Source organism: Lepus europaeus, chromosome 6 (assembly GCF_033115175.1).
Source record: "Lepus europaeus isolate LE1 chromosome 6, mLepTim1.pri, whole genome shotgun sequence".
In the NCBI taxonomy this organism is placed as follows: Eukaryota; Metazoa; Chordata; class Mammalia; order Lagomorpha; family Leporidae; genus Lepus; species Lepus europaeus.
In genome coordinates, this window is record NC_084832.1 from 98,212,184 (window position 1) to 98,239,156 (window position 26,973).

At 51.0% G+C, this 26,973-nt stretch overlaps 1 protein-coding gene across 5 annotated transcripts; it reads right to left on the reverse strand.

Annotated features, from left to right (window-relative positions):
- Window positions 1-4,738: 4,738 nt before the first annotated feature.
- PEX5 (peroxisomal biogenesis factor 5) lies at window positions 4,739-26,244 on the reverse strand. Of its 5 annotated transcripts, XM_062194667.1 has the most exons (17): window positions 26,216-26,243; window positions 25,551-25,710; window positions 25,261-25,296; window positions 24,860-24,992; window positions 24,583-24,714; window positions 15,657-15,762; window positions 15,058-15,148; window positions 14,577-14,687; window positions 14,229-14,321; window positions 13,787-13,906; window positions 8,033-8,176; window positions 7,806-7,876; window positions 7,271-7,483; window positions 6,795-6,960; window positions 6,302-6,459; window positions 5,913-6,133; window positions 4,739-4,980 (listed from the first exon to the last, which is right to left on the reverse strand). In XM_062194667.1, the coding sequence occupies exons 2-16, from the start codon at window positions 25,692-25,694 to the stop codon at window positions 5,932-5,934; spliced, it is 1,920 nt and encodes a 639-aa protein (XP_062050651.1). In that variant the 5' UTR covers window positions 25,695-25,710; window positions 26,216-26,243; the 3' UTR covers window positions 4,739-4,980; window positions 5,913-5,931. The 5 variants fall into 5 exon arrangements, with proteins under 5 accessions (XP_062050651.1, XP_062050652.1, XP_062050650.1 ...); XM_062194668.1 differs by having other exon boundaries at window positions 4,739-6,133; window positions 13,787-13,882; window positions 26,216-26,244; XM_062194666.1 differs by having other exon boundaries at window positions 4,739-6,133; window positions 26,216-26,242.
- Window positions 26,245-26,973: the final 729 nt, after the last annotated feature.

The window sequence follows — 26,973 nt, forward strand, 5'->3', positions numbered from 1 at the left end:
GGGCTGCAGGGACTCAGATCCCACCTAGAGGCCAGGCTCCGGGTATCAGAGGCGGCTGCTGGTGCGAGGGGAGGCGGAGGCCCAACTGCCCCAGGGGCCCGACACGGCGTAAGGCACGTTTGCGAATCACTCAGGCTTCACACGGAGACCCCGTGCTGGCTCCGTGGGTGGGGGGCTGGTACAGGCTCCGGCGCCGTATTGCTCGGGCAGATGCTAGGTCTACGGTAGGGAGAGCCCGCGGCGCCCTCCTCCAAGGCGCTGATGATCTCATCGTAGTACGTGTGCGTGTACTGGTAGAGCTGGTGCAGCGCCACAAGGGTGTTCAGCGAGTCCGTGCAGGACCGGCAGATCTCCGCCTGGTGTGTGTTCACGTCCTGGTCGCTGACCTGCACCATCTGCCGGATCCCCTTGCAGTAATCCACCATCTTCTTGTAGGTGATTTCCTCGGTGTAGAGCAGCTTGCTGCTGGGAGTCGCGGCTCAGCTTGTGCTCTGTGCGTGTGCAGGCGTCCATGAAGGTCCGCGCGATGACCGACAGCGAGGCGTCCACCACCTCGTGGACGTGCACATCAAAGATGAAGTGCGAGTTCTTGAGGATGTTCACCCAAAAGCGGAGTGGCAAGCTGTTGGTCTTCCAGATGTGGATGGTCCTCGTCCTTGATGTGCTTCTCCGCCTGCTCGTCCAGGAAGTCGAAGAAGCACTTGACCACAGTGGGTACCGCATGCCGGGGCGCCAGCACGCTCTGGAAGAAGTTGTCCACGAACTGCTGCAGCGTGCCCTTCACGGATGGCAGCCGCATCAGGTAGATCCCGGTGATGGCCTTGGTGCGCTCCCTCTTCACGCTGCCGCGCTTGCCCTCGTCCACCTCCTCCGCCGGCACCAGGTGCCACACGTGGTTCTCCTCCTCCAGGAGAGCGTGGCACTCCCCGGGAGGTCCTGCTGGCTGTCCTCCGGCTGCTGGGAGGATGGCCTAAGTCACTGGGCCCCTGCACCCACGTGGGAGAGACCCGGGGGTGGCTCCTGGCTCCTGAGTGGTGCAGCTCCAGCCGTTGGGGCCAACTGGGGAGTGAACCAGCGGATGGAAGACCTGTCTGTCTATCTCTCTCTCTCTCTCTGCATAACTGACTTTCAAATAAATAAACTTTTGGGAAAAAAAAAGAACCAGGACAGGAATCCAGACCCCCTGGCTGTTTCCTTGTATCTCCAACAGTACACAAATGAGGACTGGGTTTTTGGAAGGAAATTGCTACTGTGATTTTGCTCGGCACCCAGGGGAACAAGCACATGGAGAGGGCAGAATATAGTAAGTGGGCCAGGGATCCAGGGCCTGCAGTGTCAGCAGCACGCAAAAGGGAGTCATGGCCACGGGCAAGGACGAAGCTGCAGAAGGACCCCGCGGGGCAAGGAAAGGAGCGATGAGAACAGTCCAAGGAGCATCCACATCGAGACACACAAAGGACCAAGCAGAACCTTCAGAGCGAACACATCAGGGCCGGCGCTGTGGCACAGCAAGTTAAGCTGGCACCTGTGTCGCCAACATCCCCGGTTGGAGCAAAGGTTCAAGTCCCGGCTGCTTCACTTCCAATCCAGCTCCCGGCTAACGGGCCTGGGAAAGGGGCAGGAGAGGGCGCAAGTGCTTGGGCCCCTGCTCCAATGAGAGAGACCCAGAAAGAGTCCCGGTCTTCTAGCTTCAGCCCAACTCAGCCTCAGCCATTGCAGCCATTTGGAGAGCAAACCAGCAGATGAAGATCTCGTTCTTTCTCCCTCAATCTCTGTAATTCTGCCTTTCAAATAAATAAATCTTTTTTTAAATGGGAGACACACAAAGGACCAAGCAGAACCTTCAGAACGAACATGTCAGGGCCAGCGCTGTGGCACAGCGAGTTACGCTGGCACCTGTGACGCCAACATCCCCGGTTGGAGCAAAGGTTTAAGACAGTGGCCATCCCTGCAGGGCCAGGGTAGTCACACAGGCCGTGCACTGCACAGCATCACTCCCCTAGACTATGGTAGCAGCAACCCCTCCCCCCATCACACACACACAACCTGCCCAACCCCGTGCGGCAAAGCTGCCCCAAGTTCAAATCTCGTTAGGTCAAGATCAGGAATGAATGTGTCTGTTGGCTTTGGCGGCAAGTGGTGTCATCAGAGACCTCGGCTAGGCAGCCTCAGTGACAATACCATGAAACGTGAACGGAATGGCCTTGACGGGAGGCAGCGAGCGCAGCCCACTTCCGCAAGAGCGAGGCTGGGAGGGGAGGGCTCAGGCCTGTTGCTTCTCTTGCCCTGTCCCCACTGTGGCCTCTTCTCTTGGGGCACACAGGGCTCTTAGGATCTCAGCTCAGAGCCTCTGCACTTGCTCCCCAGGCACATGGACAGCTCTCCTGCACAACTCCTCGTGGCCAGCTCCAGTCATGCAGGTCACCTCCTGAAAAAGGCCCAGCCCCTTCCTTCCTCTCCAGCACACACAGCCTTCCATTTCTTTCCATTTCTTCATAGCATTCGTAACAGAACACTTCTGGCTTATGCATTCTCTTCCCCAACTAGCAGGTAAGCCAAGAGAGCAGGGCACTCTGCTTGCCTTGTGACGTGCACCCCTGGTGTCTGGAAATGCTTGGGAAACAGCTGGGGCTTCATAAACATTGGCTGAGGAGCTGGCACTGTGGCCTAGTGGGCTAAGCCTCTGCCTCCAGTGCTGGCATCCCAAATGGGCACTGGTTCTAGTCCTGGCTGCTCCTCTTCCGATCTAGCTCCCTGCTATGACCTGGAAAGGATTAGATGGCCCAAGTCCTTGGACCCCTGCACCTGCATGGGAGACCAGGAAGAAACTCCTGGCTTCAAATCAGCCCAGCTCCAACCATTGTGACCATTTGGGGAGTGAACCATTTATGAAGATCTCTCTGTAACTCTACTTCTCAAGTAAGTAAATCTTTAAAAAATAAAACTCTAAGAATAAAAAATAAACATTGGCTGAATCTGAGTTGGGTTCCAAATATGTACCAGGCACTGCTTGTGCAAAAAAAGCAACTTCCTGGGCACTTTCATGCTACCAAGAGCAGGTGAAGCATATAAACCCAGAGCTGTGCCTTAAACCAGGTATAAATTCGGTTCTTAAGCATTTTTTTTTAAAGATTTATTTATTTATTTATTTGAAAGTCAGAGTTACACAGGAGAGGAAAGGCAGAGGGAGGGAAGGAGGGAGGGAGGGAGGGCGGGCGGGCGAGAGAGAGAGAGAGAGAGAGAGAGAGAGAGGGAGGGAGGGAGGGAGGGAGGGAGGGAAGCAGGGAGGAGTCTTCCATCCGATGGTTCATTACCCAACTGGCCGCAACGCGAAGCCAGGAGCTAAGAGCTTCCTCTGGGTCTCCCACGTGGGTGCAGGGGCCCAAGGACTTGGGCCATCTTCTACTGCTTTCCCAGGCCATAGCAGAGAGCTGGATCGAAGTGCAGCAGCCCTTGAACTGCGCCCATATGGGATGCCAGCGCTTCAGGCCAACATGTTAACACGCTCCGCCCCTTTTTGTTTTTTTTTTTTTTAAGATTTATTTATTTACTTGAAAGTTACAGAGTGAGACAGCTTCCATCTACTGGTTCACTCCCCCAAATGGTCCCAACATTGGAGCTGGGCTGGGCCAGGAGCCAGGAGCTTCATTCAGGTCTCCCATGTGGGTACAGGGGCCTAAGGACTTAGTCTCTTCCAATGTGATGCTCTTCCCAGGCCATTAGCATGGACTTGGATCAGAAGTGGAGCAGCTTGAACCGGCGCCCATCTGGGACGCTGGCACTGCAGGCAGATTTACCCACCACGCCGGCCCCTCATAAGCCACTTACTCAGCCAGACTTCGCCCCTTGTATGTGTGGCGTGGAGCCCGCGCCCTGTGCCTGCTGCCTCACTCCCAGGCCTGCGGCCATGCTCCAACACTCTGCGGAGCCCGGGACCCCGCTGCCCTGGGATCACGGCCGCCACAAAACCACTGCACGTGCGCTACGAAAACTCGGAAATTACCCAGAATTAGGACAGAGGAAATTCACACCTAACTGTCACACGCTTACTATCCAGGAATACTCCTACTGCCTTTTCAACACTTGGTTTGCAAGCAGTTTGCCAACCTTTTCCCCTCATTGAAGTTAGCATCTACCGTCACTGGGAAGTGTCCCCTAAACATCAGTAGCTATTTTATCCACTCTCTGGATAATTTGCTGACCCAGTTCTCTGAGTTTTCTTTTTTTCCTATTCTGATGTGGCCATGGACATCTATCTCCAAAATATTCATATTGATAAACACATAAATATTTGCTTGCAGTTTAAATGTTTTCCTTGGAATAGATGTCCATGTCGCGAAGGCTTTTTATATAATTCCTGACAAGACAGGCAAAGCCCAGTGAAACCTTTAGAAGCCTGAACACTGGAAACAAACTATCAAAACCAAGCCACGTAATTCCTAATTCGTAAGAGAAAACAACCCAATGATTAGACAGCTCTGTGGAGTCTCCTTCGCAGGGGGAACTCAAGTGTAAAACTTCACCATCCGCAAACATCTGTGTCTCCTGCCAAGCCCGAGGCTCCAGGAGCACAGTGTCCTTGTCCGTCTTACCCGTCGCACCCGCACACGTTAGGTGCTCCATAATTGCTGGGTAGATGGATGGGTAATCAACATGCCAATGAGAACTGGAAAGATGAAGACCAACCCACCTCCCACCACCAACCTCAGCAGCAGAATTCATATCCACATTAGTTCCATTTATTCTTCATACAAATATTTTACAGTTTTATTTTTAAATCATTTACACATATTCATACAAAGAAAAATAAATTTCAGATGAAACCTGGGGCCCATGGTAGTTTAAAAAAAAATATCTGATCATTAGCTACTGAAGACAAGGCAGCAGGAGGCTTCGCAGTCACTGCCAGCGGTCATGCGTCTCCCCACGCAGGGCCGGGTGACAAGAATCCAGGCTACCTCGGCTTCCCTCCATCTTCACCTTGTGGAGGTAACATGAGGGGAGGGGGCTTGTCAACCCTCTCTCCCTGGAAATATTTCAAGAAGTATAGCAAAGGCTTATGGTAATACTGAACCCCCTCTCTGCTAGGAATTTGGCAAGATTACAATTTCTGAACCCACTTTCTAGAAGAGTTGGCCTGACTCCTACTGACAGTTCCTCCTAAGCGGGACTGCTGCAGTCACCACGCTCCTCGTCCCACTCGCTGTCCTCCCACCAAAGGCTCCAGGACGGAGTCCCTGATCTGATCCCATCAGTCCCCTATAGGCTCGTCCCAAAAATGAGCCTTCCTCCTATCCCACACCCAAACGCTCTCTGTAGCAACTGACCCAGCAGCTCCAGAGGGCCCCACGAGAACTCCCCTAGCATTACTGCATCAGCATCCTATCGGGCGATCTAGCTCACAGCCATGAGGTCCAAGAATGAGAGAACCCTGTGCGCCCCTAACACAACTCCACTCTCCTCCGCCAGCTGCTAACATCCCATCCTGGAGTCAACGTCAGAGATGCACGATGAAGAACTGCCCACATACAACTGCCCAGGCAGGCTGGACTGTTACCAACTTCCAACAAAGCGGGGGAAAAGACAGACACGACAAATGTGGTGGACCCCACAGACACGGCGGCTGGTGACAGCCATCGGGTCCTACCCAAAAAGCAGCACCAGGAGAGGGCACGGTGAGCAGAGAGAGACCTGGGGCTGAACGCGCAGTCCTTGAATCACCAAGGGACTCAGAGACAACACAGTTCCTTTTCCCACGATTACGCAGGAACTGCACGTGGACTCTGCACCCCTGCTCTGAGGCAGCTCCTGAGAGGCTGTCCCACCAGTGATCATCAGCCCACCCCCTCGGCAGGCCCATTTGGGGGGAGGGAGTCACATCCCGAGTGGGGACCCCTCCAACAGACACTCACAGGGCAGCCCATCCCACTGTCACTGGGGCAGGCCAAACATAGCTAGGAGGGCAGGCAGGTCCCGGGCATCAGCCGCCCCGTAGGCGTCACTCTGGCCCAACATGGACAACGCCAAACGCAGGGTGCTCCAGATGTTCTCGGACATGGCACCCCCTTCACCTCGAGGGCCTCGGCTTTTCCTCTGCATGTTCAGGGCCTCCAGAAAGTGTTCCACTGCCTCCCTGTGGAGAAGGGAGGAATGACAGCTTGTGAGCACAACAATGGAAACAGACAGTCAGGTACCCTTGGGAGACAGAAGGCTGAGGCTGGTTAGGATCAGAGGACGAAGAGCTAGGGCCAAGGCAGGGAGAAACAGTGCGTTTCATGCATTACTCCAGAGGTACTCTCACCGGTGAGCCCCAAGATTGATGCAGCTGATGCCCAGGTTATAGCGGGACCGGATATAGCCCGGCTGCAGCTCCAGGGCACGGCGGTACGCAGCCACGGCTTCTTCACTCTGGTTCCCATTGGCCAGGGTGGCCCCTAGCTTATTCCACAGCAAGTAGTCCTGGGAAAGGAGGGAGAAGGGGTTGGGAACATACAACTAGTGTGAGATCAAATTCTGCCCATTCCTCCACCTGCTCTTTAGCTAGCGCATGTGACTATCCCATCCCGCTTCCTCACTGTGTGGCCACAGTGTAACCTCGTGACCTCTCCCTCCCCAGGCAGACTCCCTATACCCAGATGACTCTGCACCCCCACCCTTCTTTCCCAACCCTCCCGAGACAGGCAGTGCATGCAATGCTGGCCCGTAATTATCCTGTGACTCCAAAATGCCCAACTAACAGCTCTCCAGTAAGACACAGGGTCACGTCCCGTTCCCCCCCCTGCCCTGAGGCTCACATCAGGACGCACGCTGAGGGCAGCTGTGAAGCAGTCCACGGCCTTGTCATACTCCCCACTCAGGTTGAAGAGGACTCCCAGGCCGCACTGCACGTCAGGGTCGATGGACGTCGGGTCCAGGCGCACAGCTGCCAGGAAGAGCTCTTTCACTTCAAGAAACAGGGAGCTAGAGGAGGAGGTGCACACACACCCCAAAACAATGTCAGTGGGTACGCCTCTACTCCCAGTCCCCAGACAACTCCTAACAATTAGCCAATCATAGCCCCGGAATTCATCAACGTATCAGCCCTCCCTGCTACTCACAAACCATCTTCCTGTTTCATCCCAGCAGTGCACGGATACACGCAGACCTGGGCCTCCCTTCCCCCTCCTAGACCCTTGGGTCCCAATCTGTCCAAACTTTCAAAATCAAGGTCACCTTCCTCCTGAGGCCCAGTTTCCAGTAATTAACCGTGCCAAGAAGCCCTCACACTCACTCAGACAACAGAGAGCCCAGCAGGCGCTTGCTGGGACCCAGTCCTGCCCCGCCAGCCCCTTCTTCACCAGGCGCTACCAGATGTGCATAGGCTGGGGTGTAGCGCAGCCAGTCCCGCAGGGTCTCACAGGCCTGGCGCTGGAGGGACTCGTTGGTGAAGCTCACGGCCAGCGCCATCAGTGCTGTCCGGTTGTCTGGCTTTAGCTCCAGGCACCTGTTTGGGCAGAGAGGAGCACACTCGGTACCTGCAGTGACACTGGCACCGTCAGCAATCTGGGATCCAAGCCAGCCTTCAAAATGCAGAGTCACGATGGCTTCCCCTGCCCGAGCTCCTGAGGTCAAGACGCAGAAACCTCCTGACGTGAGAGCTAATCACCTACAGGTCTGAGCACGCAGTGTTCCAGCAGCGAGGGGACACCAGAAGAGGAAACACTCGCCATCAGCCAGGGACACGGGGGCCGGGCCTGCGCTCCCGGCACTGTGCAGACCACCTGCAGAGCCCGGAGCCACCTCGCTCCCACCCTCTGTGCACTCACCTCCGCAGCGCGCTGATGGCGAGGAGTTCTTGCTCGTTCTCCGCCTGGGTGGTGCCCAGATACTGCCACGCCTGCAGGGAAGTTGCCAGCTCCATCACCCTTCTGGTCTGCTGTCTCCTCCCTCCTCCAGCTTCCCCTTCCCCGTCTCCCCCTAACCTCACCCTGCCCCATCTGCACTCTTTGGGGCCCCCGAGAAGTCCTGTCTGAACTCGGGGTGAGCCACTCACTTCCATGTGCTTAGGGTCCTGCTGCACAGCGGCCTCGAAGAGCAGCACGGCATTCGGCAGGTCCCCTTCCTGAAGCCGCCGCAGCCCTTCTTCAAACGGCTGAGGGTGGTCGCGCAGGGGGTTCTCTTCCTCAAACTGGTAGCCCTGCAGGGAAGCAAGCACGTGGGAAATGCTCTGAGAGGGAGCCACCCGGGCCACGGCGGCAGGCACGCGAGGACGACACCAAGGGCAGAGCTGGAGAAGGCGGAGGTTTCCACGCAGGAACCGGAACCAAAGGCTGGCAGAGTCTCTGTGCTGCTCTCACAAAGACCACCCAGGACGACAGAAAGACCACTCAGCCTCACACCCGGGCTGCCAACTCCCGCTCACAGTAACCGGCCGCCAGGCAAGCCTACAGACTGCTCCACACTGGCAGCAGGCCTGTCATTAGGAAGTCCTCAGGCGCCCACAGAGCTACCTCGCTCGGTGACTTTTTACTCTAGGGCAGAATAGGTTTCTTAGCAGGACCTGTTGAAAGGAATGCGATAAACCCTCCTTAGCTATTCTAAGTGCACTTCTCGTTATTCCTAAATAATGTGATAACATAAAAAGGAAATGAAATTTGGAGTCAGAAGCTCGGAAATTCAAATGCAACTCTACCTGGCTCCCTGGGGTCACTGTGTGCATTGACTAAGATGCATACAAGCACTTCAAAAACCTTAATTTATTCCAATTTCATTCTTTTCTCCCCGCCAATTTCATTTTTAATAATTCTGAATATTAATCCGTGACCTGAATAGAAGTCAGAACTCGCTCCCAAACACGTCTACAAGACACTGTCCTCTCCCAGCTGAGGATCTGTCATTCAAGAGAAGAGTTACGATGCCAAGAGTTTCGTAGGCTGGCACTGTGTGTTCAGCAAGGGGGGTAACAAGGTAAGACGCAAATCACTAAGAAGCCCTATGTCTTGGGACAAATAAATAAAATGTTCCTTTTTCGATGAGTAAATAAATCCCATCACAAAGCAATATACCACAAGATATCAAACATTTCTAAGTCTGGTAAGGACAAATTAGAATAACGAGGTTTGGGGCGTGGCGTAGCGGGTAAAGCCGCTGTCTGCAGTGTCAGCATCCCATGTGGGCGCCAGTTCGAGTCCTGGCTGGTCCACTTCCTATCCAGCTACTCTGGGTGTGTAGGAAGGGAGACAGATACAATATAGGAGGCAGATCTGAGCTAAGCATTTTATAAACAGTATACACGTGAAAAACAGACACGTTCTTGAGACATCTCTGTGCAATTTAAAAACTCGGAAGGCAGAAAACGAACCTACTCCACGATCAGCAAACTTTTTCTATAAACAGACCTGCTCAACTCAAGCATCACAGCACACGTGCACCAGACAGCACGTAACCAAACGAGCATGGCTGCGTTCCAACCAAACCTTATGGACACTGAAATGTGAATTTCATGTGTCACAAAATATTGCTTTTTTTCAACCATTTAAAATCATTCTCAGCTAATGGACCACACAGAATGAAGTATCAAGCAGATTTACTCCATAGGCCAAAGACTGCCAACCCCTTATGAGAGTCAGTAAAATCAATCCTGGGGCAGCGCTATGACTCAGTGGGTGCCGGTTCTTATCCCGGCTGTTCCACTTCTGATAGAGCTCCCCACTAATGACCTGAGAAAAGCAACAGAAGATGGCCCAAGTGTTTGGGTCCCTGCCACCCACATGGGAGACCTAGGTGAAGCTCCTGGCTCCTGGTTTCGGTCTGGCCCAGCCCTGCCACTGCATCCAGGGAGTAAACCACCAGATAGAAGATCTCTCCCTCTCTCTGCCTCTCCCTCTCTGTAACTCTTTCAAATAAATAAAGAAATCTTAATAAAAAGTAAATAAAATAAATAAATCATTCTACCTCATCTACTGCCCAGCACTAATCCATGCTTTAAACCACGCTGAAAGAGACAGATTACTGTCATCTACAACATAATTTCCTCAGGAACGTAATTCCTGCCTCTCAGAGCTACTGACATGATCAAGTATGAGATCCACACTTTTTGAAAGTATTAACAGATAACTCAGTATTATTTACTGTAAAGCCAATAGAAAGGATAGCATTTTTTATGGAAAATTAATACAATTGTTTCTAATCCTAACTTCGCAATATCCTAAGGCATAACCTCAAACAGGGTTTAAGAATCTACAAATATAAGTTTTTAATTAAAAATTATTCTGCATGTCATAAATGTAACTGTAATCAGTAAATAACAGGAAATGCTGTGTATATGAAATTAACACTATGTCTACATTTATCAACAGCATAGACATTTTTATGTAAAATGTACAACTTGCCACAAAGTTAATGAGGTCTATGAAGCTTACCAAACTGTCAGTAAATGAAGACTGGATAAAGAAATCATGGAATATGTACACTATGGAGTACTACACAGTGGTAAAAAAAAAAAAAATGAAATCCAGACATTTACAACAAAATGGATGAATCTGGAAAACATCATGCTTAGTGAAATAAGCCAGGGACAAAGACCACATGTTCTCTCTGACCTGTGGTAACTAATAGAGCACCTAAAAGGCAAACTGTATACATGAAATTGGAGAAGCAACGGCTAGAACAGCCCTTGTTTTGACTGCTGAGGAACAATTTTGGGGTTTTTTATACTATTTGTTGAACTCTTTAATTAGAGTTAAACGTGTATATAAAGTCAATTGAAAATAGATCTCAGTAAAAAATAAGAGTGGGAATAAGAGAGAGAGGAGGAAGAGGGGTTAGGAGTATGGGTGAGAGTGTGGGCATGGTGGGAAGAATCACCATGTTCCTAAAGTTGTAATTATGAAGTGTATGAAGTTTGCGACTGTAAAGCTGTATAGTTCTGCATACATTCCTAAGGACTTACTTCTAAGGGTACAGTTTAAAAACTTGCCATGCAACCCCAAACCCCTTAAGCTGAGTGGTAAAAATACCATCTTTTTTTTTTTTTGGACAGAGTGGATAGTGAGAGAGAGAGAGAGACAGAGAGAAAGGTCTTCCTTTTTGCCGTTGGTTCACCCTCCAATGGCCGCTGCAGCCAGCGCATCTCGCTGATCCGAAGCCAGGAGCCAGGTGCTTATCCTGGTCTCCCATGGGGGCGCAGGGCCCAAGGACTTGGGCCATCCTCCACTGCCTTCCCGGGCCATAGCAGAGAGCTGGCCTGGAAGAGGGGCAACCGGGACAGAATCCGGCGCCCCAACCGGGACTAGAACCTGGTGTGCCGGAGCCGCTAGGCGGAGGATTAGCCTGTTAAGCCACGGCACCAGCCGTAAAAATACCATCTTAATTGTTAAAATGATCATATGGATAAGATTAAGGGAGGGTCTGGTAAAAATGATAGAATTAAAAAGGAGTGAATGCTACAAAGTTAATTGAAAATGAATCTTAATGGAGAATGGGACCAGGAAGAAGAGAGGGAAGAGGAAGAAGGGTGGGAGTGTGGGTGGGAGGACGGGTATGGTGGGAAGAATAACTATTCCCTGGGGCCGGCGCTGTGGTATAGCGGGTAAAGCTGCCACCTGCAGTGCCAGCATCCCATTTGGGCGCCAGTTCAAGTCCCAGCTGCTCCACTTCTGATCCAGCTCTCTGCTGTGGCCTGGGAGAGCAGTGGAAGATGGCCCAAGTCTTTGGGCCCCTGCACCCGCGTGGGATATCTGGAAGAAGCTCCTGGCTTTGGATAGGCGGAGCTTCAGCCATTGCAGCCAATTGGGGAGCGGACGAAAGACACCTCTCTCTCCCTGTCTGCCTCTCCTTCTCTATATAACTCTGACTTTCAAATAAATAAATAATAAATCTTTTTTTAAAAAAGAGCCTCAGGTGATCACTGACATCATACATAAGAGAGTTAATTGTTAAATTAACAACAAGAGTCACTGTGCACTAACTTCCCATGCAGGACCTCTGTCCTCAAGGAGTTGTATTATAACTATAGTTAAGCGCTCCCAAAAGATGCATCATTCTTGGGTGCTTCGTTAAAGTTAATTAAGTTTGTAAAAAAAAAAAAAAAAGTGAAATTAACTTCAAGATACAATGATTTTGAACAGCCCTTCTCTGGACTGTTGAGGAACACTTTTGGTTTGGTTTGGTTTTGGGTTTTGTGTGTGTGTGTGCAAATTACTGAATTCTTTACTTAGTATAGAGTTGGTCTTCTGTGTATAGTTAATCAAAAATGGATCTTAGTGGAGAATGGGACTGAGAATAGGAGAGGGAGGAGGAGGGGTAGGAGGGCAGGTATGGTGGGAAGAATTATTATATTCCTAATGTTGTACTTAGGAAATGCATGAAGTCTGTATACCTTAAATAAAAGGTTTCCTTGCGGGGCGGGGGGGGGGGGGCAGTAAATAAAACATGTTTTAAATTGTTCAGTATAAAATAATAAAAGCATTATCTCTATCTTTCAGGCTTTCCTTATTGGTATTCTATCTTTCACACTTCCATTTGTTCACTTACTCATCTGAAATGTAGAGCAACAGAGAAAGCCAGAGATCTTCCATCCGCTGTTCACTCCCCAAAGGGCAGAGCCAGCCAGGGGTGGGCCAGGCTGAAGCCAGGGGGCACGAACTCCATCATGGTCTCTCACATGGGTGCAGGGGCCCAAGCACCTGGGCTGTACTCTGCTGTCCTTCCAGGCACATTAGCAGAAGACGGACTGGAAGCAGAGCAGCTGGGACCAGCACTCGGATAAGGGATATGGTGCTGTAAGCAGTGACTTAATCTGCTGTGCCACAGTACTGCCCTTCCCCCTCCTAACCACAGGGCAAAACCTCCAGAAATAACCTTTTCTATTTTATCAGACGAAACAGTCTTCAGAAAAGCCCAGAGGATCAGCAGGAATACAAGCAAAATCCTGTTTTTCCTAAAACAGTTTTTCATTGACTACCAAATCCTAGCTTTTCTAAAATCATCCTGCCTCTAATGGCCTTTAACGTTTGCAGAGCTCACTTACTCTGCCCACAAGTATCTCCAGCACCCTGTTTTCTATCTCGGGCTCTATTTCAAGCCCCAGAATCTTTCCCCAACCACATCTGAGCTGAGAAAAAGACATTACTACTCCTTCCCCACTTCCTGTTTGGCCATTTTGCAAAACCCAGCAATTCTTTCCCTTCCCCCTTATGCTCAATCAGGAGCTCAATTAGGAATCACAGCCTCAAGTACGCTGCAACCCGCAAGATCTGGTTGTCGCAGTGAGACTCCTGAAGCAACAGAAACGTCTAATTCTACAGCACATGCTGGATGCAGAATTCAATCATGCTCCACCACCAACTGCTAGGAAATGTTCCTAATATAGTAAAGTATTTAAAATGCTTCATTGAGGACCCTACACCGGGGTAAGGGGCTAGCACATACCGGAAGAGATTAGAACTTAGAATGAATGTGTGATTTAAGAAAGTAAATAACTCTGAAGGGTGCTGGCAGAGGATAAACTGGCAACTGGCACTCTCCACCAAAGAGGAGAGCAATCCTCTGAAAATGTTTCCAGCGCCACCTCCAAAACAGAGCTACCTCCTCCGTGTCCTTAATGACCACAAGCAAACCTCCCTCACAGTTGTTGTCACCATACTGCCATTACCTTACCAACCTTTCTGGCCAAGAAGACAGTGTATGATCAATGACCTTTGCATACACAGGGGCTTAAGGACATTACTTGAAAGTAACTTCAAATTCAGTATTAAAGGGAAGGTATTAGAGGCAGATTCTGAAACCTGAAAAACCAGGTTCTCACCTTATCATAGGAAGCAGATGTGAGGTCATCGTAGTCAGAAAGCCAGGGGTGAGCCTCAGCATCGCGCTTGGCCATCTCCTCCAACTCTGCCTGCAACTTGTCCCAGAAATCGACATCAGACTGTAAGGAAGGGAAGGCAGATAGAAAAAGGAGATCCTTCACAGCCACCCCACCCCACCCTCAGCTCACTGGAATGGACTCCCTAAGACAACAATCGTGAAGTTTCATCTGAAGAGCTTTATAAAACTACAGATCTCCAGATCCTACCCAGAGATTCTGACTCAGCGGTCTGGGGCGACACCCAGGAATCTGCATTTCTGAGAGGCACAGCTGACCAGGTACCCTGAGACGAGACCTTCGCCATCTTTGACGCTAACACACCCAACTCCCAGAGGGAAGGTTCTCTCCTGGGCTGAGTCTCCTCCTGCCCATCTGCTCTCACCTCTATAGCTGACTTTGCTCGTTCAAACTCCATATCGAGGGCAGCTGTGTTTACTGGTCTCGTGAACTGGTCAACCCAGGCATCTGATGCACCCTGCGACAAAGGAAGAAGGTCACTACCAACAACAACTTTCCACCACTAAACACAAACTCAATACCCATTGAACACCACCAGCCTGGGCACTTCTGAGAAGAACATCCTCAGAATCTCCCTCCCACTCAGGACCTGATGCTACCAAGACAAGCTGGCAATAAAATCCCTTCCCCCTCAGGGACCCCTGAACACTCAACCCAAGGCCTGGGGCACCAGCTGGCTCTGAAGTGGGACTGGGAAGTGACAATGGCCTACCTGCTGCTGTATAAACTCTGCTGCCCACTGTTCTGCCTGAGCTCGGCCCGACCCTGCAGCGGACTCCAGGGACACCTGCCCCTCGCCAATCTGCCGCACGAATTTCAGGAACTGGGGCACAGAGACACACACAGCCACTTGGGAGAGGACTTTCAGGGGTGCACTCTCAGCCACACCCAACAGGATCCTGCACTTGCCCCTCCCACTGACCAGCTCTAGCTGCACACAAGGTATGTGCTAAAGACCCTGGAAAAAGTCGAGAGCAAAAAGAAAGGGATTTCTGGCTCTGAAGATTGGAGATGGCACCAGAATACAGAAAGGGTGATTAGGCAAGAAATGAAGAGTATTAGAAGAGGTGAGATCAAGGCTGCAAGGAACAGACCCACGATCTCATCTCCTTTTCTTTAAACAAGGCAACAGAAGCAAGACGCTTGCCTTCGAGACCAGCTCCTGGGCACGGCAACAGAGGGATATGGCTCACCTCAGAGTTAGCCAATTTGGGGTCATCCACCTTGGCCACAAAGTCACTGGCCGTGTGCTGCAGATCCTCCTCGGGATGATACTCATCATACCTGGGGCAGAAAAGGATAAATTAACTTCACACATTAGTCTGCCACCACTTCCCCACGCAATTCTCCAGACCAAGCCCGTGGCAATAACAGCTCCCCTCGGGGAAAGAGAGGGTAGCACCACTCTACTCTTGTTGAGGACCTACCTAAGCCAACTGACACTGAAGTACGATATTTGTGCAGAAGTCAGAAAGTACTACCAACATCCTTTTCCTGTCCCTGTCCCAAACCTATCTTTCAAAAAGAATGAATAAACAGTAGCAGGCTCGAATGTTTAAAAGGAGCAAAGCACACAGAAGTAAAAACTTCGCAGGGTTGCTCAGATTCTTACCTATCTTTCAAACATGAATTATAGTGGTAATAACACAAATGGAAACCTTAAAAAATAAAGTACGAAATGAGGGGCCTGCAAGTTGGTTTGAGAATGTGGATGGAGAGGCGGAGAGGCTGGGAGAGCCGTCCAGCACTGGCCTCCTTTCACAGGGCTCCAGAAAGAAGTGTGTGGGCTCACCAACGGTCAGTAGCAGCTGTTCCCTCGGGCTCTCCCAGCCACAGCTTCTCCTCTGACTGCTCCAGATACTCCTCGGCCCAGCGGGCAGGCGACACAGACAAGGGGTCTACCAGGAACAGAAAGTTGTGGAAGTCACCCAGCTCTCAGTGTGGAACAGGGAAAGCAATACAAATACTCAAACAAACCTCTTCAGCAAGCTGAGACAGATGGAACTCTATTACTTGCTCAGTGCCCACCAGGCAAAAAAAAAAAATACCAATTTTTCACATTCTTTTCAATATCCAACTCAACACCTAGGGATCTGGGGTAGAAGTGTACAAACACATGGGAACAGGAGACCAAACAGGGCAATTTGGGAAAGAATTCAGAGCCGCACTCTTCCGAAGTCCAGGCGGCCTTGATCAGAAACAACAAGCACGTGGGCTTCTCCCTTTCTCAGGGGTACCCCAGGAAGCCAGTAGGAGCTAGGGGACAGCAAAGAGCTCCTGTTCCTTAACCAAACCTCTGGTCGTTTTTTTGTTTTTTTTTTTTTCTTTTTGACAGGCAGAGTGGACAGTGAGAGAGAGACAGAGAGAAAGGTCTTCCATTTGTTGGTTCACTCCCCAGATGACCGCTGCAGCCAGCACACCGCGCTGATCCAAAGGCAGGAGCCAGGTGCTTATCCTGGTCTCCCATGGGGTGCAGGGCCCAAGCACCTGGGCCATCCTCCACTGCACTCCCGGGCCACAGCAGAGAGCTGGCCTGGAAGAGGGGCAACCGGGACAGAATCCGGTGCCCCAACCGGGACTAGAACCCAGTGTGCCAGCGCCACTAGGCAGAGGATTAGCCTGTTGAGCCACGGCGCCAGCCCAAAACCTCTGGTCTTCTACCTGCAGTTCATACCACCCAAGCAACAGGAGCCACTTCATCCCAGCGTGTCTTCCACAAGAAGCTGAGAAGCAAATGCCAGGCCAGAATTAAAGACACACGGGCCTGCTATTTAGTCACGATGTTTTTTCATTTTTTTTAATTGAGATATAACATACAAACCCGAAAGCACATAATGTGTAGCCAGCCCAAGTACATGCGTGTACTCACATCACCCAGCCCCGCACACAGAGTCTTTACAGCTGCCTCATGGGTTCCCATCTGCCCCCGGACCCCAGATGTAAACACTATTCTGACTTTTGTTGCTTTGGGTTAGTTTTGAGCAGCCGTGTTTTTCATTCGAATTCAACAAATTATCTTAAAAGCTCTGGCGGCCGGTGCCACAGCTCACTAGGCTAATCTTCCGCCTGTGGCGCTGGCACTCCGGGTTCTAGTCCCGGTTGGGGTGCCAGTTCTGTCCCTGTTGCCCCTCTTCCAGTCCAGCTCTCTTCTGTGGCCCGGGAAGGCAGTGGAGGATGGCCCAAGTCCTTGGCCCCTGCACCCGCATGGGAGACCAGGAGAAGCACCTGGCTCCTGGCTTTGGATCGGCGCAGCACACTGGCCATAGCAGCCATTTGGGGGGGTGAACCAACGGAAAAAAGACCTTTCTCTCTGTCTCTCTCTCTGTCTAACTCTGCCTGTCAAAAAAAACCAAAAAAAGCCGGCGCCGTGGCTCAACAGGCTAATCCTCCGCCTTGCGGCGCCGGCACACCGGGTTCTAGTCCCGGTCGGGGCACCGATCCTGTCCCGGTTGCCCCTCTTCCAGGCCAGCTCTCTGCTGTGGCCAGGGAGTGCAGTGGAGGATGGCCCAAGTCCTTGGGCCCTGCACCCGCATGGGAGACCAGGAGAAGCACCTGGCTCCTGCCATCGGAACAGCGCGGTGCGCCGGCCGCAGCACGCTACCGCGGCGGCCATTGGAGGGTGAACCAACGGCAAAAGGAAGACCTTTCTCTCTGTCTCTCTCTCTCACTGTCCACTCTGCCTGTCAAAAAAAAAAAAAAGAAGAAGCTCTGGTGACAAAGGGCACTTGCTATAACATCCAAACAACAACATATCAAGGCAACAAACTATTTCTCAACCTCCAGGACTTTGCCCTTTAGTATCCTGGGGCCACGAGGTGGGGGAAAAAAAAGCAAGGAGACCAGGCACTCAAGAACGAGTAGTGCAGGGAGCAGAAAACGAGCCTACAGTGTTGCTTCTGTCTTTCCGTGTCCACCTTTACAAACCAGATGCTGAAGTGCTTGCCGAGTCTGGCCTCAGTCTGAAGTTCTGTAACTGTTTTTAAGCAGACTTATCCCTAATCCATTTTAGGTGAGAGGCTGCCCAAACAATTTAAAAGTGACCTCAAAATCTGGGAAAATATCAACATTTGAAAAAAGCAAAGAACCAAAGGTCTCAGAATATACACATCTAGTTATAAACAAGTAATCTATAACTAATAAAAAATATGGCTGACGATTGTTTTTTGGTCATAGACCCTCACTCTTAGTTCCAAGGACTCTGAACAATTATATCCAGATCCTGCTCTCTGGCTCCCACAGACAACACTTCCTCTTGGTTGGCTCAAGCGTGAAGACTGACAAGGAGATGCTTAACACTTCAACAGGCTTTACAACACCTCCAGTGCCTTAGTCCATGTCCCTTAGAAGGTAACAAGTCCCTCCTCCTCACGCTCCAGTCACTCCCGACACTCCTGACGCGTGATTTGCAAATCTCGTATTCTGTTGCTTTGCAAGAGCATATTCAAGCCACAGGTGCTCAAATTCACAGGACAAGAAGCAACAGAAATAATACAAAGCACCTAGACTTTACAACAAACATGAAACAGATTAAGAGGGGAAAAAAGAAAAGTCATTTGCAAATAGCTGTAATTTGGCATTTGGCCACATTAGCCACAAGATCCAGAATCTTCCAGCACTGGGATCCTACTCTAGCAAAGGAGTCAGACAAAACAACCAGAAGACTAACACTTGGCTTTCCTAATCTTTTTTGAGAAATTCTTACAGAAAATCAGCCTAGGGGGTCACAAGATTCCTAGAGTTAGAACCATCAACCTAGACGTCCAATTCACAATGTTCGCCTTGGGGCGGGCACTGGCACAGGGGGTTAAGCTGCCAGCACCCCCTGAGTGCCAGTTGGAGCCCTGGACACTCTGGTTCCAATCTAGCTCCCTGCTAATGTGCCACCCACCTGGCTTTGGCCTGGCCCAGCACTGGTTGTTGAGGGCATTTGAGAAGTCAGTCAATGGATGGAAAATCTCTATGTCTCTCTCTGCCTTTCAAATAAATATTTTAAAGGGGGGGGGGGCAGTTCTGCACTGTGGCATAGTGGGTAAAGCCGCCGCCTGCAGTGCTGGCATCCCATATGGGCACCTGTTCAGCCCAACTGCTCCACTTCTGATCCAGCTCTCTGCTATGGCCTGGGAAAGCAGAAGATGGCCCAAGTCCTTGGGCCCCTGCACCCCGTAGAAAGACCAGAGGAAGTTCCTGGCTCCTAGCTTCAGGTTGGCGCAGCTCCGGCCACAACTGGGGAGTGAACCAGCGGATGGAAGACCTCTCTCTCTGTCTCTGTCTCTGTCTCTCCTCTCTCTGTGTAACTCTGACTTTCAAATAAATAAGTAAATCTTAAAAAAAAAAAAAAAAAAAAAAGAATATTCACCTTGTTGCATATTCATTCCATCTAGGCCATCTACCCCAAGCTCAAAACTTACAACTTCCTATCCTTATCCATCCAAATTCACTGTGTTTGCTAAGTGGCACCGTGGGAAAGAATACAGGCTCTAGAATCCGCTTAACCACAATCAGATCCCAACTCCACTGCTTATTCCCTGTGCATCTTCAGACAAGTCATTGAACCCTCCAAGTTTCTACTTCCTTATCTATAAAACAGATAGCAATAGCCACCTCACAGGGTCGCTGTTGAAGACCAAAGCACACAGTATCATTACTGTCTGCTCACAGCAAACCCACGCCAACAAGAACACATCACAATAGGCTGTTATTCCTCTTATCCCACCCCACCCCAGCCTTCGGGGGACATCTGCTGCCAGCCATCCTCTGCTGCCGTCCACTGCTTCTCTTGTGAAAGCACTACTCTATCTAATCTCCCATGATTACTGTCTGAACCCCACAGGCCATTGTCAACAGCAGCTGTCGAAATTCAAGAACCTTGAGCAGGCACCAGATAGAGAATCATTCAGCCCAGAAAACTTAGGATGGGGGTTATATCAGCAAATGTGGTAGACGGAAAAGTGGTGCCTGTACAAATCTGCACAGCTGGGGCCAGCGTTGTGGGCACAGCGGGTAAAGCCTGCGACGCTGGCATCCCATATGGGCGCCGGTTCAAGTCCCAGCCACTCCACTTCTGATCCAGCTCTTTGCTAATGCACCTGGGAAAGCAGCAGAAGATGGCCCAAGTGTTTGGGCCCCTGCACCCAAAGTGGGAAACCTGGAAGAAGTTCCGGGCTCCTGGCTTCACCCTGGCATAGCCCCGGCTATTGTGGCCATTTGGGAAGTAAACAGGGGATGGAAGTTTTCTCTTTTGGGGCCAGCACTGTGGGGTAGCAGATAAAGCCACCACCTGCAGTGCTGACATCCCATATGGGTGCCAGTTCAAGTCCCAGCTGCTCCACTTTTGACCCAACTTTCTGCTATGGCCTGAGAAAGAAGCCAAAAACAGCCCAAGCCCGTGGGTCCCCGCACCCACATGGGAGACCTGCAAGAAGCTCCTGGCTCCTGGCTTCAGATCAGCCCAGCTCCAGCCATTGTGGCCATCTGGGGAGTGAACCAGTGGATAGAAGACTTCTCTCTCTAAATAAATAAATCTTTAAAAATTTTTTTTTCTCTGTCTCTCCCTCCCTCTCTGTGGCTCTGACTTCCAAATAAATAATTTTTTTTTTTTTTGGACAGGCAGAGTGGATATTGAGAGACAGACAGACAGAAAGAAAGGTCTTCCTTTTTGCCGTTGGTTCACCCTCCAATGGCCGCCGCAGCCAGCACACTGCGGCCGGCGCACCGTGCTGATCCGAAGGCAGGAGCCAGGTGCTTATCCTGGTCTCCCATGCGGATGCAGGGCCCAAGCACTTGGGTCATCCTCCACTGCACTCCCGGGGCATAGCAGAGAGCTGGCCTGGAAGAGGGGCAACCGGGATAGAATCCGGCGCCCCAACTGGGACTAGAACCCGGTGTGCCGGTGCCACAAGGCGGAGGGTTAGCCTATTGAGCCGTGGCGCTGGACCCAAATAAATAAATCTTTTAAAAAAACCTGCACATCTGATAAAACTGCATAAAACTATTCAGACACATATAAGTAAGGGCATGTAAATCTAGTTGAATCTAGTAAACAGGATTTTATCCGTAGCAATTCCTTGGTTTTGATATAAACATGACAGTTATACAAAGAGTTACCATTGGAGGAAACTGGATGAAACAGTACATTTCCTTTGCCACTTCCAGTGAAATGGTAATTATTTCTAAATAAAATTAAAATTAAGAAAAGACCTTCAAGGCCAGCATCGTGGCACATCAGGTTAAGCTGTCACTTGTAACACCAGCAGCGTACATCACCAGCATCCCGTATCACACTGCTGGTTCGAGTCTCAGCTACTCCACCTGTGACCCAGTTTCCTGCTGCTAATGCACCTAGGAAGGCAGAAGAAGATGGCCCAAGAACTTGGCCTGCCAGGAATTCCATGCTGGCTTTCGCTGGCCCAGCCCCAGCTGTTGCAGCCATTTGGGAAGTAAACAAGTAGACAGATCTCTCTCTCCCTCTCTCTCTCTCCCTGTCACTCTGCCTTTCAAATAAATAAATAAATCTTTTTTAAAAATTGACCTTTAGTTTCATTTTAAGATTGATTCCACGGGGGCTGGTGCTGTGGTATAGCTGGTAAGGCAGCCAGCCAGCCACCTGCAGGGCCAGCATCCCAAATGGGTGCCAGTTTAAGTCCCTGCTAACTCCACTTCCAACCCAGCTCTCTGCTGTGGACTGGGAAAGCAGAAGAAAATGGCCCAAGTCCTCGGGCCCCTGCACCCACATGGAGACCTGGGAGAGATCTTGGCTCCTGGCTTCGGATCCACTCAGCTCCAGCCATTGTGGCCATCTGGGGAGTAGGCCAGCAGAAGGAGGACCTCTCTCTGCCTCTGCCTCTCTGTAATTCTGTCTTTAAAATAAATAAGTAAATCTTAAGGAGAAAAAATAAAAAAAAAACTTGATTCTATGATCTTAATGAGGATTTTAAAATAGTAAGAATATAACCTTCTCTTGCCCAAAAATCTACTTACTCATAAAGCCATAGTTAACCTCTATCATTGATATATCAGCCACAAATGATAATACAAATTGAAGAACTAGAAAGTCACTTCCTTTAGCTTCTTCTCCCAAATCTCAATTCATTAATTCAGCATCAAAGGCCTACTACATGCAAAGCAACAGGCTCCTTCCAAGAAGGCAGACTCCAAACTCTAGGTCCCTTCCCAGCTCCTCCCTGCCCCTTCCTCTACCAAGCAGGCACAGTTCCAAAAGAACACACAAAACCAAGAGCACCTAACAGGTGAGACAGGTCCGGCATGCTTCTCTAAAACGGTCTCTTCATTTACTGATGAAAGAAGGTTTCCCGGGTAATTGTAGCAGAAATCTCACCTACCTCAATGCTCACGGTGCAGTGACTTTTTTTTCCTGAAGATGACTAATGGCCACACACAACAGACAGCACTGATGTCTAAAGTTTATGTGAAAAATGTCAAGTTTCTATTTGGCAGAGGGCCTCTGCTACAGCTCAGATTTTACCTGGAGGCAATCCCACAGAAGATTCTCAAGTTTTAACACAACGGCTATATATATGGGGCCTAGAGCCAGACAGGCATGAATTTAAGTAGCATCTTGTCACGGGATGACTCTGGACAAAGACTGTGTAACTTTTCCAAATCCCAGTCTACTCATCCATAAAAGGTGACTTTAACTTAAGGTGGTCAACACCTACAGGCGGCAGATGAAGATCAAATGAGTTTAACAATATAAAGTGCTGAACACTAACAATGACCACAAAAGTACCTACAGTTCAACCTAACTCCAGCTTATGGTTGCGAAAAGAAGTCTTGATCTAAGGGACTGAGAGCTTTCACTAAAAGGTTTTTTTTATTTCTAGTAAGATTTTTGAGTTTTTCTCCTCTGTGTAGAGCAAGCCCCATCTTTAGAATAAAAGTGGTGAGAGGAAAGCCAATTAAATCCTATTAATCATCCAAGAAAAATTCAAGAACTATGATAATGGGACCACCCTGAGAGTCTAGAATTTTTTTAACTTTTTCCATTTGTATCTGCTGCTGTTCCTGATTTCTTAAATTGGGGAGAGGTGAACAACGCTTCGCTTTGGGAGCAACAAGGAAGAGGAAAGCTGCAGACGGCCCTTCCCCCACGACTCTATTCAGCCTGCAGAAGGGCAGAAGAATTCATCCCAACAGGTGCAATGAGCAATGGATGCTCTCAAAGAGGGGAACTCGGGTGAGACCCCAACGTCTGTGCCGAGCAGGAAGACGGCTAAATTGCGGGCCTGGCAGTATAGCTTAACAGTTACACTCACAGGGCCTGGAACCATTCAAAGTCAGAGTCAAATCCCAACTCCACCACAAACAAAGCTGCGTCACCCTGAGCAAGCTACTTAACAGATAAATCATTTTCTCATCCACAAACTAGAGCCAAAAACTCTAACTACTTCCGGGGTTCTCGCGGGGATTAAACAGATAATGCACTCAAAGCATTTCACACAAAGTCTAGAAGGTGGCAAATAAATGTTAGCTATTATCACTAATTCTCACCAGCCTGGTATGGGCTGTGCCCTCCAAGACCATATATAGTAGGTATCACATGGAAGATTGGTTCTAGGACCACTTGTGGATACCAAACTCTGCACATACCCAGGTCCCTTACACAAAATGGCAAAGTTTTTGTATAAACATGGTCTCCAAAAAGTTCACAGAAAACACGTATTATGAAAAAACTATGGGGGCCGGTGCTGTGGTATAGCGGGTAAAGCCGCCGCCATCCCCTACGGGCACCGGTTCGCATCCTGGCTGCTCCACCTCTGATCTGATCTGCTATGGCCTGGGATAGCAGAAAACGGCCCAACTCCTTGGGCCCCTGCCCCCACATGGGAGACGCAGAAGCTCTTGGTTCCTGGCTCCAGAAGGGCTCAGCTCCAGCTGCTGTGGCCATCTGCATGATGAACCAGTGCATGGAAGACCCCTCTCTCTGCCTCTGCCTCTGCGTCTTTGTAACTCTGCCTTTCAAATAAACAAGTAAAACTTAAAAAAAAAAAGAAAAAAAATATGAATTTCAAAATTTTTCATACCAAAATGAACATTCCTCTTAATTCTATTTTTCCATGAACTTCTGAGGTACCACTGTATAACCTATGCACATGCTCCCCCATATACCTGAAGTTCTCTGTAGAGTATTTGTAATACCTAATGTGATAGAAATGCTGTATACACAGTTGCTATACTGCATTATTTAGAAAACAATGACAAGAAAAAATAAACCTGCACATGTCCAGCACTGGTGCAATATCTTCCAACTACTTTCAACGCATAACTGGTTAAACCCGTGAATGTGCGATGCAGACACAGTGCGCTGACTCTACTTCAGGCCTCTGAACTCCACAATCACACTTCCCAAGGCCCCAGCTCTGTTCAAGCTGAGTTCATGTCAGAGCTCCCGGTGCTGTGCTAAATATTTCTTTCCTGGGCAACACTTCCATCCACCCAGTCTATGGGTCTCCTCCACTAGACTACAGCAATAAAATTTCAGCTAACAAAGAGGTAGCCCTAACTCCTTGTTCTCTCCAGTTCAAACCTGGTCCTCTGTAACGTAAGCTTCAATTTCCTATCATCATCCAGTGCCCTGCAAAAACTAGCAAGACACCAGAAAATCCTGGGCGACCAGAACAACCCTATATGCCACGATCAGGGAAACGCTACAGAACTCTGCCCCACAGAAGCCACTGTAGATTGTCCATGACAAGCCTCACCTGTAACTTCAGCGATGAATTCCTGCGACCAGTCGGTTTCATTATAATCCTGAGCTACGTCCACAGCATCTCCTGCTGCCAGGAATTCCTGGGCCCAGTTCTCAGATAAGGCCAAGTCTGCCACACCAGGGGCTGAAAAGACAGAGACACAGGCCCTAAGGAAGGAAAATAACTCACTACGCTTCACTTCATCCCACCTAAGAGGAAAACCCGCTTCCTCTGACTCCTTCCGCATCGCAGGTCCCCAGGCACGGAGCTCCGGGGACGCTGCACCCACCTCTCTGGGGAGCCTGGCGGAAGCTGGACTGCTCGATCTCCTGCATCTCGGCCAGGAGGTCGTCCATCTTGAAGGTCTGAGGCGCGCGGGACACAAGCGGCGCATTCTGGTCATGCAGGAATTCGGCCACCAGCTATCAAGAAAGATGGTGACACGCACCCAGAGTGTCAGGGGGCCCCCGACAACCAGCAGGGCCCGCTGGGAAGGGGCACTGATGTCGGACAGCAGACAAGGGAAGCAAACCGCACATCCAATAAAGAGAAATGTTTTCATTAGCTTTAAGAAACACAAAGAATAAAAAAGCAGACAAATGTCATGCGGTCAGTAGAGTCCAAAGACCAAAACACGGGTGAACGAAGTTTAAAGGTAAGAAAAAAAAATAGGATAGAAAAAAAAACTACCTCATCTTCAGAGGCTACTCCTAAAGGTTTGGAGACCTAAGACAAGGAGAGAGAAAAGCGTTAGGGTTCAGACGAAGGCCACAGCCATTTACATGACCTTGGGCAAGTCCAGAGCCTTCCCAGGGACTCAGTTTCTTCATCCATAAAATGGTCACCTTTATCTACATAAAGATGCACAGCGCTTAGTCAGCGCTCATTAACTGCTAACTACTACTATCTGCAAGACAATAGAGAAAGCAGCTCTCCCAAGGGGCCCAACGGACCCTCCCGCTCGTCCTGCTGCCACGCACCTCTGCGGCGGGGGCTCCCGGGGGCCAGGGCCCAGGCCTCAGGCCCTCCTGCCGAAGGGCCTTGTCCTGCGTGAAGTGACCCGCCAGCTTCATGAGCGGGTTGGCACCCCCGCACTCGGCCTCCACCAGCTCCCGCATCGCCATGGTGACCGCCAGCCCCCTGATGGACACAGGTCTGGAAGTGAGGTCCCGAAGCCAGCCACATCAGCCCGCTGCTGAGGGAGGTGCCGGACACCTGCCGGCCGCTGGCCACCCTCCGCCCCTGCGCCGGCCGCCGGGGCCCCCCACCTCTGCCGGCCAACAGCCGCCCCCCACAGAGGGGCGCGGACCCCAGGGGGATACGGGGCACGCCTCACCGGGCGGGCTAGACAGGGACACTGGCGGGGCAAGGGGCAGGGAGGGCGCCGCCGGACCGCCCACCCCGACCCCCGCGCCCCCAGCGTCCCGTGCGCGCTGCGGGGCGCCATCCAGCTCCCCCAAACCACCTGAGCCCCTCCCCCCGCTCGGCCCGGTCCCAGCCCACCTCGCTCGCGCCCCCGACCACCCCGTCTCCCACTCCCCGGGTGGCTGCTCCAGCCCCTCCCCCGGGACCCGCGAGGCCACCGCAGGAACCGGGGAGAAGCTGGGGCACTTGTCCTCGCGACCCTTCGGGGCCAAGAGCTCACCGCCGCGCGCCGCGCCGCACGACCCGCCGGGGCACCTGGTGCGGACTTGGGGGAGGGGAGCGGAGGGGGCGGAGAGCCGGGGGCGGGGCTCAGCCTTAAAGGGGACGTGACCGCCGCGCTCCCGTCGAGGCCCTGCGGAAGCCGAGGGAGGAGGCGTGGCCTTAAGACTGCGACGCCGCGTGACGGGAGGAGCCGTGAGTCTTAAAGGGGTAGGAGCGCCTTAAAGGGGAAGTCTTGGAGAGTAGGCTCCGCGAGCGTTCCAAGGGGTCGCGGACGCTAGGAATTTTTTAGAAGGAATGTTCAAAGAAGAGAACTGAGAGGTCTCCTGGGCTTAGGGGGCAAGCCGACGGCGCGGAACCCCGGCCTTAGCTCTTCTCTGAGGGCGCATCGTGATTCTAACCTCAGTTTCCCCAGCTAAAATGGGGCTGGGTCATCTTCCCGAGCCCAAGTGAGAAAAAGGCCCTAACACCAAGGGCTCTGGGGGTCAGCTCCAGGGCCTTCTTCAGACTCCTAGCCCTGCCCCCCTTCCAAATTGCCCCCTTAGAGGCAGCGTCACCGAGACCTACCCCCCACCCACCCACCCCCCAGCCCCTCCGCCTCCTCTGAGTAATGGGGAAACAGCACTGGGTGATGATGACAAATTCCCGGGACTAAAATGGGGTGCAGCGCATCCCGAGCCCTCCGGCTGGGCCCGTCCTGGGAAGGCGCGGTGAGTTGCTCCTCTCCCCGCCTTCCTCCCTCCTCGCTGGTCAAGGTCA